This window comes from Phoca vitulina, unplaced genomic scaffold (assembly GCF_004348235.1).
Source record: "Phoca vitulina isolate PV1807 unplaced genomic scaffold, GSC_HSeal_1.0 scaffold21, whole genome shotgun sequence".
In the NCBI taxonomy this organism is placed as follows: domain Eukaryota; kingdom Metazoa; phylum Chordata; class Mammalia; order Carnivora; family Phocidae; genus Phoca; species Phoca vitulina.
In genome coordinates this window covers 26,837,739-26,850,665 of record NW_022589724.1, presented here as the reverse complement: position 1 = coordinate 26,850,665, position 12,927 = coordinate 26,837,739, and the positions used below count along the sequence as shown (strand labels likewise).

Sequence of the window (12,927 nt, the reverse complement as noted above, 5' to 3'; positions counted from 1 at the left end):
GCCACTAAATGGCAGAGAGACATTTCCAGAGGAGCCCGCATAGCCAAGCACCCAGCACCAACCCCACACCCACTCAGACAGCCCCGGGGCAGCGGGTGGAGGAGAAAGGAGGCCGGGGTGGAAACCGGCCCGCACTCGGGCCCCTGAGCTGGTGATGGAGGAGGACAGAGGGCCCCAGCCCGGGAGGCACAGGAAGGCGCCAGCTGGACCAAGGCACTGACCGGTGAAACTAACCTGTGCTAAGCACTGGGGACCGTCCAGCCTGATGGGGCCTCCTCACAGCCACACAGGTGGGGACTCGGCGTCCCCGTTCTCTGATGAGGCTAGGACAGGGTATGCCCCTTGCCCAAAGTCCCAGGGAGCAAGAGGTGGGGCCCAGAAAACGGGGGGAGTGGGTGTTGTCCTAGGCCTGGCCACTCCTCAGGACCCCAGCACGGCCAGTAGGGTGGGGTGATGCAAGGGAAGGGGTACGGGAGTGCCCTCGTCTTAGGGGCCGTGAGCAGGAAGGCCTGCCAGAGAACCCCACAGGACACAGCCCCTACTCTGCCGCTGGAGAGCTTCGGCTGGCCCTTGGCTTCCCTGTGCCCGGGTGTCCTCGTCCGTACCATGGAGGTGGTGCTGCTCCCCCAGGGGGCTACTGGGAGTCTCGGGAGCAGGTCCACTGCAGGAGTTGAGTGAGCGCACAGGTGAGCCCTGGTGCTGCAGGGAGGCGCACACCCAACCCAGCCTGGGGCAGCAGGGGAGCAGCGAGAGGGATCCAGGCCGAGGACACTGCCTGGACAGACACCCAGGGCTCCGGAGGCTCGAGTTCTAAGAAGTGCATGGGTCTGAATATAAGGCAAAACGATCCTTCAGGAGTGAGGAACTGCTGCAGAGGCTCACTCAGTTCTTAGGGCCGAAAGTACCATTTGAAGACGCATTTAGCACAGATGACCCCAAGCAGTGTTAGACGGAAGGCTGGGGTGGGGTGGGGGTGAGCGGAAGGCAAAGGAACGCTGATTTAGTCATTATTCCTGAGGACATGACATGTGACCTCACACTCTGTGAGTGTTGCATGGGGGGCAAGCGTTCTAAAGGTCTCTGGACACTGGGAGGTGTTGGGGAGATGACACACTCCTACAGGATCGAGTTTTTTTTTGTTTTTTGTTTTTTTAAGATTATTTATTTATTTGACAGAGAGAGACAGCAAGAGAGGGAACACAAGCAGGGGGAGTGGGAGAGGGGGAAACAGGCTTCCCGCCGAGCAGGGAGCCCAATGCGGGGCTCGATCCCAGGACCCTGGGATCATGACCTGAGCCGAAGGCAGATGCTTAACGGCTGAGCGACCCAGGCGCCCCAGGATTGAGTTTTTAAATCCAACTGTCTGGATTTTATTTATTTATAAAAATAAATAAAACCAACTGAATGTTATGCCAATGGACACTTGCATCTTGGGATAAAATTTCTAGGGATAGTGTCATGCGCTTAGCCAGTGGACCCAGAGGACTGCTGGCCCCGGGAGCCAGCAGACCCTGATGCCAATGATGCAGATGAAGAACTTGGTTTGGGGGGTGGTGGTGGTTTTCTGTGGGTTTTTTGCAAAGTGTGAGTGAAAAAGAATGGCTCTAAGTATATTTTGTACAGGGACGCCTGGGTGGCTCAGTCAGTTGAGCGGCTGCCTTTGACTCGGGTCATGATCCCAGGGTCCTGGGATCGAGTCCTGCATCGGGCTCCCTCCTCGGCGGGAAGCCTGCTTCTCCCTCTCCCACTCCCCCTGCTTGTGCGCTCTCTCTCTCGCTCTCTGACAAATAAATAAAATCTTTAAAAAAAAAAAAAAGCTAATCTGAAGGTTAAAAGATACAAGTTGTAAATAAATAAATTTTGTGCAATACATTATTAAAATCGAAACTGTGACACAATGAATGAATGAAAGATTACTTGTTTTTTACCTAGATCCCCTAGAAGTTTGTCCAGGTTGGCATGAACTTGCTTTGGGCTCTTTTCACTGGGAAAGTGCAGGGGCTGGAGCCTGCCAGGTGAGGTGAAGGCCAGACCACCTAGGGCCCCATACAGGGGGAATCTCCCAAGACAGAATGGTGTTTTAGGAAGACGCTGAGCAATGGGTTGAAGGGGGCCTGGCTGGGCTGCGGATGAGGGAGCCATGGGCAGAGGCTTCACGGTCTCCAGGGAGGGACCTGGACCCAGAGCGGCCTGGCAGGTGGAACGAGACAGACATTTGAAAGATGTTTATCAAGTATGAAGTAGAGTCAGCTAGGCTTGGGGCCCAGACTGAACGGGACAAGTTGGGCTGCCTAAAGGTGCGGATGGTGGGCAGGGGCGGGGAGCTGTCAATGGGGGTAAAGGCAGCGAGTCTACCTGGGACTCAGGGAACCCCCAGAGCTCACTGGGCAACCCCTTTCCTCTCTCCTCCCTGCCTGCTGGATTTTGTCCCACCTGTCCTCCAGCTTGCTTGTTCAACTGTGTCCAGTCTGCCTTGGGTTCTTGTTTCTTAGCTATTCTATTTTTCACATTTGATTCATTTTAACATCTGCCAGATCTCACTTTAGTTTCCTGTCCCCTACAGATATTTTCAAGTTTGTCTTTTATTTCCTTAAAACAGTAGAACAATTTAGTCTGTGCCCGATCATTCCAGTATCATCCTGGTATCTATGGGTCTGCCTCCGTCGCCTGCTTTCTGCTAGTTCTCAGTCATGGCCCCACTTCCTTTTGTACCTGGCCGTCTCGGTCTGTGTTTTGTGCACCATAATTTAAAAACCTTTTACACAGGGGCGCCTGGTGGCTCAGTTGGTTAAGCGTCTGCCTTTGGCTCAGGTCCAAATTCAGGGTCCTGGGATCGAGCCCCGTGTCAGGCTTATGCTCAGAGGGGAGTCAGCTTGTCCCTCTCCCTCTGGCCCCGCTTGTGCTCTCTCTCTCTAATAAATAAAATCTTCAAAAACTATGTACACAAATAACTCAAGTCTTGGATGAAGTTTCCTCCAGAGATTTGTTTGCTTCTGCCACATACCTGGGGTGAGGTCAACATAACTGAATGTCAAGGTTCTGTGGACCCAGCAGGGATCCAAACCCAACCTCCAGGCTCATGTGAGGACAGAGAGTTCTGGTTCACCCTGACCCTGACTGAGGGTGGTCGTTCTGCATCCCTGCTGCGTGGATCAAGGAAGGAGTAGACTCCCTACCACGGGCCAGCCCTTGGGGATGACCTGATGCCCATGGCACTCCCACAAGGCCTCCAAACGCGCACCTCAGCCTGCAGCGTATCTTCCAAAGCAAGACACTGAGTTAGACAGGGAGTGGGGGCGGCAGAGGCTTAGGAAGGGCGCGCTTGCCCAGTCCTCAAGGGCTGTCCCACGGAGGGGGCAGTGAGGCCGAGGGCAGCGCCAGAGCCAGCCGGGACCACGCGGCGGGGCGGAGCAGGACCGCCGGAAGGGGCAACTTGCGGCTGAACAGCAGGCAGCGAGGTCTCCTCAGACACTGGTGCGAAATGTCACAGGGACTGTTCAAACCCCAGGTTTGGGGGCTGGAAGGGACTAGATGTCTCGGAGATGCTTATGATTTTATGGTGTTAACCACAATCCCTGCCCCTCAGGGTCGCATGTCCCCACGGCCACCCCCCAGTCTCCTCTCATGAGCTCAGGCAACATATGCTCGAGCCGCCAGAGTTCAAGGTTTTATTTTAAAACAATAGTAAACAATTTCATTGATTTTTCTTAAATCAAACCACCTCACACTTGGCTTGTCTCAGGCAAAAAGTAAAAAATAAAAATAAGAAAGGAAGGGGAGGAAAACGTGGGGACTAACCAACCTTCCCCAGAAATAGGCCCCTGGTCCTGGCATCTGGAATGGCTTTTGGACACTGTCTTTAACAAATGAGAAAAGAAAGCACCGAAATATTGTGCTTCAGCAGCAGATTAGGAACCTCCACAAAGAAAAAGGGTCGGGGGCGGGGTATGGAACACAGGTCCCGAGCAGCCTGGTTCAGTTTTAGAAACTTCCAGAGTCTGGAAGCATCTCTTCTCCACAACTCCACTTGAGAGTGACTTCAGAGGTCGGGTCCCTTCAGGAGCAGCCGCCCTCCACACTGGACAGTGGGGACCTGTGCGACCACAACCCGGACACAGGCTTAAGGATGCCCGAGCAAGTGCCCAGGCTCTCGGAGGGTGTCAAGAAGGACAAGGGAGTGTTCCAAGCACACAGAGGGGAGGGGAAGGGAGGACAGAGACATCAGGCGCCCCCAGCTCCGCTCCCCTCACCCGGCTCCTGCTTCCTCTGCGCTCTGTCTGGGTAGAGTTTGACAACTAACTGCTACTGGATGGCAGGACAAAAAAAGAGCTGTAAACAGCCTGGGTTCGCTCACCCACATGTGCAGGCTCTTTTGTCAGAAGGGGACCATTGTCTTGGGGACAGGGGACCGGAGAAAGCCCTTGTGGTGCAGGGTCGGTACGGGTAGGGCACAATGATAGCAGCCGCCAGATGCGCGCTCTCTCGGGGCCCCGCCCCCCAGACAAGGAAACACTGAACAAGGTTCTGGAATGGCATTGGTGGCAGGGAGGGCATGGGGGTGCTCCCCTCCACCGGGGCCCCCACACCACCTCTCTGGCCCAGGGCGAGGCGGCGTGTCCCCTGGGCCCCGGGCGGGCTGACCTCGGCCCCTCCTCTGTTGCAGGCCAGCCACGGCAGAGCAGGCAGCCTCTTCCGGCCCCGTCTCCAAAAGCCCATCTGCCTTTGACAAAACCCCAAAATAAATAGTGTGTATTTCTCACGCCACCTGGATTTCCTGGCCCTGCGACCAGAGGCGCAAGCCCTCCTCTTCTACACCACACCCCAGTGCCCAGGGCACTTTCCGCCCGACCAGGGGCTGGCAGCAGCACAGCGAGGGTCTCTGGCCGTGTGGCCCCCTGGCAGCAGGCCCCCCAGGGTCCTGGGTTGAGGGGCTGGCTCGGCCCTTTGGTCCACCTTGTTCATTAAAATTAAAATAAGAAAAAAAAGGCTCCACTTGGTGACTTGGGTCTGTAGAGGTCTCTGCTTCATCCCTCTGTCTGTCATTCTGTCCATCCTGCAAGGCATCATGCAGGCCAGATCTGGAGGCTGGACCCAGCCACACTCACCGGTCACTGCAGTTTTGTCCCCAGCTTACGCTGTCTGTTCCTACAAAGCGGGGGTGGGGGTCAAATGTCAGGATGCTTAGGGGTCAAATGAGGGGACCCCTGGCATTCAGTGAGCCATGCCCTCAGGTGTCCCCTCCTTATCCATAGTCCCATCAAAATGGGTGATTGCCCACCCCGGACTCAAACTGGGCCAATCAGAGCTCCCTGCCGTGGCACCTGGGATTTGGAATCCCAGAGAGGATCAATGTCTCAGGCTGGGTCTGTAACCCAGATGTCTCAGTTCTGGAGTTCAGGAACCCAGTCAAGACACTGGGGCAGAGGTGGGCTGGGGATGAGGCCTGAGGCCAGAGGGACCTGGCTGGAATCCGACTAATGCTGGGGATTACAGATAAGCCGACACAAGCAGGGTTCTGTTATCATTAACCGAAACAGACAAAAGACAGTTCTCCACCTGGAGCTGTGTAGGCAAATGTAGAACTACTGATGGATGTTCTACAGGGGATTTGAGTATCTGGTTGGGGAAATGGCTATATCCACGATGGGCCCAGGAACTTGAGGGAAGCAAGGACAATCTCCCCCATTTTCTAGAGGGGCTGGCTGAGGCTCAGAAAGGAGAATGGACTTGTCTAGAGTCCCATTTAAAATTCAGAAATCTCGGGGCGCCTGGGTGGCTCAGTTGTTAAGCGTCTGCCTTCAGCTCGGGTCATGATCCCAGGATCCTGGGCTCGAGCCCCGCATCGGGCTCCCTGCTCGGCCGGAGGCCTGCTTCTCCCTCTCCCACTCCCCCTGCTTGTGTTCCTTCTCTCGCTTTGTCTCTGTCAAATAAATAAATAAAATCTTTAAAATAAATAAATAAATAAGTAAAATTCAGAAAACTAACTGCGCCCACATGTCCTGCATGATGTGGCCCCAGCCTCATCCCCTGCTCTGTCCCCTTGTCCCCTGGGCTCCAACCACACCTGCCTCTGTTTGGTGGACTCACCAAGCTTTGTCCTGCCTTAGAAGCTTTGAGGGTGCTGCTTCCTCTGCGGAGAGCACACTCTCTGCCACCCCCACTTCAACAGGCCCACTCTTGCTCCACACTCAGGTCTGCCTCCTCCCCCAGGCACCTCCCCACCATCAGGATCCTGTCACGAGCTCTCAGGCTCAGGACACAGATTGCACAGACAGGTGCTTCATTCCTCATGTCTCCCCTGCCTACCGTGACTGTCTCCCTCTGTATTACCCCCTAGCCCATGGCCCGGCCAGAGCAGGTGCACATGGAAATCCTGGTTGCTGAAAGCAGGTGGCGGCCAGCGAGGTGGGGCCAGGTGGGGCGCCTGGGCCAGCTGGGGCCCTTCCATCAATAATGGGCAATAATGGGATTGCCTGCCCTAACCCCCTCAAATCCCCTTTCCTCATGGATCCCGGGCTTTACCCTTAAGCTCATTAGGATAATTTGGACCATGATGCCCCAGACACATTTCCCAGATGCTACAACACGGGGCCCCAGCCTGCCCCAGGGTTCTTCTCACCAGCATGTCAGCTCCCAGGCTTACTCTGGAGTCTCACCTCACCTCAGCTCTCCCTCTGAACCTGGGAAGAAACAGGGCCTTCCCCAGCCCAGCTGGAACCCCACCCAGGATCTGGGGTGAGTGGAGAGGGAGAGCTGAGTCAGGAGGCTCTAAAGCCCAGCTTTGTTCTGACTTGCTATGCATCCATGGGCAGCCCCAACTCCCTGTGCCTCAGTTTACCCATCTGTAGGAAAGTATCTGGACTAAACAAATCCAAGGAGTATCCACATTCAGCCACCCTGAGAATCTTAGCTGCCCAGCTCTCTCGTTCTGGGCCACAGAGGCTAAAAGCACAGCTCTGGGCCAGACAGCCAGGTTCCCTGCCTAGCTCCCACACCCACCATCTGCAAGTCCCCAGTCAAGCAACTCCTCCTCTCTTCTCTGAGCCTCAGCTTCTCAGCTGTAAAATGGGACCCATAGGAAGGTTCAATGAGGTAGTGCAAGAAAAGTGCTGAGGCAAGTGGCTGGCTATTGGGAAGCCCTCCAAACAGGGGGGCAGTGGGCGCTGTGGGGCTCTGTCCCACTGAGCCAGGACCCAGTGACTGCTGGCCCCTAACTCACCTGGCTTCTGCCCGGGTTACCGTGTACTCAAACCAGAGTACGTTGGGAATGAGGCTCGTGTCTCGGATTAGGAAGAACTCAGAGATAGGCCTGGAGAAACAGACATCCAGAAAGCCAGGACCACATCAGGGCATGAGCCTATCACCAAGCCAAACTCCCCCACCAGTGCCCAGGGCTGGCCATGCACCCTCCCCCACTGCTCAGAGAGTCTTTGCCTGGCCGGTGACCCAGGAGCCACAAAGAGACCCAGATGTGTCACCTGTGTGATACCCAGGCAGAGGCGCTGCCCCACGGTACACACAGCCCAGCAGGCCTCGGGCTGCTTCCTAAATCCCTGAGAGCCTAGGTGCAGAGGGTGGCCCCTTGGCTTCTGGGCCTGAAGAAATCCCTGGGGGAGGAGGACGCCAGGCAAGCAGGGCCCACAGCCCATGCCCACCAGAGACGGGGACACTAGGGCCGCCCTCCCAGGGAGCTAGAGGCTGAGGGCAGAGGTGGGTGGGGCAGCCACAGGGCCAGGAGGCAGTTACCAGGCTGCTATCCTAGGGAACAGCGGGGTGAGGACCTCCTGGGTGAAGGCGAACCAGGCGACGGCCATGAGGCTCCCAGCAATGCCCCCATAGAGCACCTGGCTCCAGGTGTGGTACAGCAGGTAGACCCTGGGCCAAGGACAGAGGGAAGCTCATGAGACCCAGCTGGGCACAGGCCTGCACGATCCCCCCATGCCCAAGCGCTGGCTTCCCAGGGACCTGTGCGTGCACACGGGGAGACACACACAGATAGGAGAGACTCCTATGAACACACAGCCTCCGATCTACTTTCAGAAGGAGATGCTCGTTCCAACAGCTGCTCCCCCAACCACAGAAGTGAAGGGATGGTTCGGCTGGGATTTGCCTCCCTTCTGTCCAGCCTTCAGCTCTGAGTTTGTCTTCAATAAGCTCCTCCGGGACACAGGGAACAGACGGCGGATGTGTGCAGGTGTCCCCAGAACTGTGGGCTCGGCCCGGAGGAGAGAGGAAGGACTGGGCTGGAAGGGGGAGCAGAGTCCTAGCCCTTTAAAATGAGAGGCCTGGGACCCCTTCCCCAGCCCTGCTCTACAGCCTCTGGGACTCGGGTCCATACGCAGGTCCAACAGGGACCACGAATCCAGCAGGAACCCAGTGGGCAGGGCAGGGGGCAGGGGCTCTCCCTCCCTCCGTACCTGCTGTAGGAGACTAGAAAGGCCGCGGTGAGGAGACCCAGGGAGAGCACGTGCCTCCACAGCAAGTCCAGGAACCTGGCGTTGTTTGTTTGGTGCATTCTGGGAAAACAGGCCTGTCAGACGGCCTCAGCCCCCAGCCTGGAGCCCAGGCCTCCCCACCAGCCCCTGGTCCCATCCAAATGCTGCCTGGGCACCTTCTCCTTGGCTGCAGCTCCTCCCACCCTGACAGAGGCCAAGCCCCAGGGGTGTCCAAAGAGCTGACAGAGAGTCCCTGGCAGAGGCCAGCCTGGGCCAGTTCGGGGCCACCCCGGCCAGGGCAGAACCTCACCTTAAATACAGGAAAAGGAAGGAGTAGACGGAGAAGAACCACATAAACTGGGAATGGCTGGAGGGCATCCCGTACTTGGTGCCCACTGCCATGTGGGGGCCTGGGAGAGAGAGAACAGAGCGGGATGGGAGGCTGCAGGCCTCCCAGTCACATTCTGTCCGGGGGACGGCCCCCCCCAGGCCCCACGACCCGGGCCCTACCTCCACAGGGCCGTGGCTCCTGAATGACGTGTTTGATCAGCCAGTTGACCCCCTCGTTCAGTGCCAGGCCCCCTAGGAATGAAATCTGCCAGGAAGATGTGTGGTCAGCTGGGCCTCTGTGTGCCTGCTGGTCAGCACCCAGGCCCAGAGACTGTGGCATCTACCTGAACCTCCCAGCCCAACTAGTGAACAAGCCCGACCCAGCCAGGAAGCCCCGCACACCTCAAGAAAGGCGGGGGCAGGAAAGAGAAAGCAGGGCACCCAGGATGAAGCAGTGCAGCGCCCCCTCCCTGGCGTGGGGGCAGTGGAGGGCCGGGTAGGACCGGGCAAGGACAGACTTACCGTGTGCAGCTCCCGCTTGAATATGATGAGGGTCACGAAACCAACTATGACGAAGACGGGGCTGAGGCTCAGGTAGGCAAGGAGGTGGCCAGAGAGATCACCTGGGGTGGATAAAGGGAGAAGAGGATGAGGACAGAGCACAGCAATCAGAAGAGGGGCCAGCGCCCAGCAAGTCAAGTGGGGCCTGAGCCAGAAAGGAGGCCCAGAAGGGCCCAAAGGGCAGGACCAGGCAGCTGTGGATGCCTCAGTCTACCAGTTGACCTCACCAACTCAGTCATGGGCATGATGTGCTGGTGTCTGTTCACTGGGCCCTCATGTTCATAGATCATAAGTTTAAAGCTGGTGCCCTCACTGGCCCCATTCTGTAAATGAAGAAACTGAGTTCCACAGGGGTTGCATGACTTGCCCGAGGTCACACAGCCAGAAAGAGGTGAGGTCTGGCCTAAAATCCAAGTCTCTGACCTGGTTCAGGTAGTAAACCCATCACCCTGCCAAAGCAGGAATTTGAACCCGGCCTGGTCTGACCTCAGAGGCCAGGTCCCGTACCAGGAGGCAGGCCAGCAGGCACATGGGTGCCTCTGGAACACAGGGCTGTGCTGAAGCTGCCCCAGCCAAGTCCGGGTCCTCCGGCAGAACCTGGTAGTCTCTGGACACTGCAGAGCCTGACAGGGACCAAGTGAGGGGAGGGGACAGGCTGCTCTGCCCAGTATGGCAGGCTCTACCTGTTTCTACCCTCCTCAAGGCCCAGAAAGGAGGCCATGCGGGGATCAGGAGCCCCTTTGAGAGCTGAGGACACTGAAGCCAAGAGACAAGAGCCACGCTCCCTCTTGGTTAAGGGCAGGGCTGACACAGAATCCTGTGCCCTCACCATTAGAGACAGGGCATCTGCGTGGCCGCTCTAGGGTCAGAGGGCACGCATGGTGCATGGTTCAGCTCCTGTGCCAGTGAAAAGGGGATATTAGCACCCACGTCCTACAGCTATGGGAGCTTTGATGTGGCAAGACCCACGAGACCAGCTCAGCCCTGGCACCTAGGGATGCTTCCATGTTGGGAGAACCCAGCATGGGAACGGCCCACCCCACCAGCCTGGTCTCACACAGGGAGCAGGAAGGTGCCCACACAGGGCTGAGCCCAGATTCCAGTCTGAAGAGACGGTCACACACCTGGCCTCACTCACATCTACCCACGGTAGGACTGGCTGGGAACTGGCACGGGGGAAGGGGCCAGCAAACTAGGTACAAGTTGCCATTGCTGCCCCAGGCCCAGCAGCTGACACTGGGTGAGGCCCTCACCTGTCACAGGCCCGTCTCCTCAGCCACATGATGGCCTGGTCCCTTCCAGCTCTGAGATTCTGGGTTTCTCAGCTGCCCAGCTGATGCCCCAGCACTGGGTTGTAATCACAGGGAGTAACTTGCACCCCAAAACCTTTGACCATCTCCACGGCCTGGCCCACAGCCAACGTGACCTTGAGCCTTCCTGCAGATGCCATAGAAGACTCTGGCCTCACCACTCTCTGATCTAAGCCCCTGTGTGGCTCCCTCTGCCCTTGGGATGAGTCCCACCTCAGCCCAGCTCATCAGGCCCCGCACAGTCCTGGCCCTGCTTCCCTCCCACCTCTGCTCCAGTCCCCAGGAACAGAACTCTAGTTCCCTGAGTGCTCCCTGCCCTGTCCCACTTCTGGACCTTCGCACACACAGGCTCCCCCAACTGAGATGCCGTATGGGTTAACGCAACATAAATTAAGCAGCCACCATAGTGGCAAAAAAAAAAAAAAAAGACACATTCCTGCCACTGCAGAGCTCTCAGTCTGTGGGGGAATCTGTAACCAGGGCATGGCTCAGGATGCACTCGCTAGTGTAGCTATGGAGCTGGTATCTGTCTCTCCCTCTCCACAGTAGGCTCCAGGAGATTAGGGATGGGGTCGCTACACCCTGCTCAATCCCCCAAGCCCAGCACAGCACCTGGCACTTAACTAGGCTCAAAAACGACGCTACATGAGTAGAGAAGGGACGAAGGAAGCAAGGATCGGTGTGGTGAGGGCACAAAAGGGGCCACAGAAGAGTTAACAAGGGACTAGACCTCAAATGAGGCCCCCAGCTTCACCCAGGTCCCTCCTCCAGGCACTCACAGACCCTGCAAAGGGTCCCTTGTCACAGCCTGTGTCATGCTGCTCACGAACGCCAGGTTCCTTCTTCTGGTCTGTGAGCGCTCAGAGAAGCTACTCTGAGGCCAGGGAGGGGAAATATGAAAGTGCTGAGGCCTTCAAGTCCCTTCCCCTCTCCAGACCTCGGTTTCCCTCCTGTAAAGTGGGTTTTTTTTCACAGTCCATAGGGCAGAAGTCTGTTCACCATTCTAAACCCAGACCTAGCTCAGGGCCTAGCACTCAGGAGGTGCTCAGTGAATACTGGCTGAATGAATGATGCATAAATGGTGGGCAGACAGGCAGGGCACAGGCCTGGCAGGGCCACCCCGCCCCCACTATAACCGAGAACACCTAGGGTCAAAGTTCCCAGGCATCCAGCCCTGGGGCCCTCAGCGGGGCCAGGTACTCATAACTCTGCGACCAAGAACAGCATGAGCAGGCCCTTCTCGGGGCAACCAGGGCTCAATGAGGGGCCCCCAGTCTCACCCAACACCCAATCATCCTACTCGGGGAGGGTGGGGTGGGCTTGAGGGGATCCTGGAAAGGTGGGGTGATATTCACTGCAGTTACATACTGAATGCTTACTGGGTGCCAGGCATCGCACTCAGTATTTCCCACATCACTGCTATAAAGAAGGCACTGTGATCAGTCCCACTTTAGAGATGAACTAAATGAGGCACAGAGAGGTGAAGTCATTTGCACCAGGCCTCAGCCTGAACTGGAGCCCAGATACTTCTGACCCAAAGGCCCAAGCTCTGCACCACTCTACTAGCCTCCAGAATGGTCGCTAAAGGACCTCTCAGCTGGAAAAACCTGCACTTCTAGAGATGTATCTGATTGGGAAACTCCAGAAGTCAGATCCCACGGGCTGCCAGTCCCCTAACACGGCCCCCTCTGTCGTGGGGCAGTGCCCTGCTCAGGGCGTGGCACAAGTACTCAAACAACGAATAGCTTCCCGGCCTCGGTTTACACACTCCCAGCAGTGGGGAGCTCTTTGCAGCCTAAAAGCGCTGACTGAAGGAAAGAAGCACTCCCTGCACGCCGAGGAGGGAGTCTGGCCTCTTGGCCTCCAGGGAGGTCAGGGAAGAAGGGCCCAGGTCCAGGCCAGTCATCCATTCCCGCCTCTCGCAGACCCCAGCCCCATTACAGCCCACCAGCGTCCCGGGACCCGGGAGAGCGGCCCGGCCGCGCAGCCGCAGAGTGCGCGAAAGAGCCGCTCACAATTTCGCCCAGCTCATCGCCGCACTACTGCGCCTGCGCGGCGCGCGCGCCGGCCGAACCCCTCCAAGGCTCACTATTTGACAGTTCCCACCCCGGTCCCCCGGCGCCCCCTCCGCGGGCTCGCGCGGGCCGGAGCGCCCAGGGCTGACGGGCCGGCCCCAGGAAGGCGTCCTCTGAGGCGGGGCCGCCTTTTACCTGTAGGATATTCGACGTGGGTGAGGGTCACCGGCCGCCATGAAGCGGGGAGCGAGCACTGTCCGTCCGCTGCCATCTTAC

At 57.5% G+C, this 12,927-nt stretch overlaps 1 protein-coding gene across 2 annotated transcripts; it reads right to left on the bottom strand.

Annotated features, from left to right (window-relative positions):
• Nucleotides 1-3,658: 3,658 nt before the first annotated feature.
• Nucleotides 3,659-12,927, bottom strand: DOLPP1 (dolichyldiphosphatase 1). Of its 2 annotated transcripts, XM_032418311.1 has the most exons (8): nt 12,847-12,927; nt 9,288-9,388; nt 8,946-9,030; nt 8,746-8,845; nt 8,418-8,516; nt 7,747-7,875; nt 7,220-7,309; nt 3,659-5,145 (listed from the first exon to the last, which is right to left on the bottom strand). In XM_032418311.1, the coding sequence occupies exons 1-8, from the start codon at nt 12,920-12,922 to the stop codon at nt 5,109-5,111; spliced, it is 717 nt and encodes a 238-aa protein (XP_032274202.1). In that variant the 5' UTR covers nt 12,923-12,927; the 3' UTR covers nt 3,659-5,108. The 2 variants fall into 2 exon arrangements, with proteins under 2 accessions (XP_032274202.1, XP_032274203.1); XM_032418312.1 differs by lacking the exon at nt 7,747-7,875.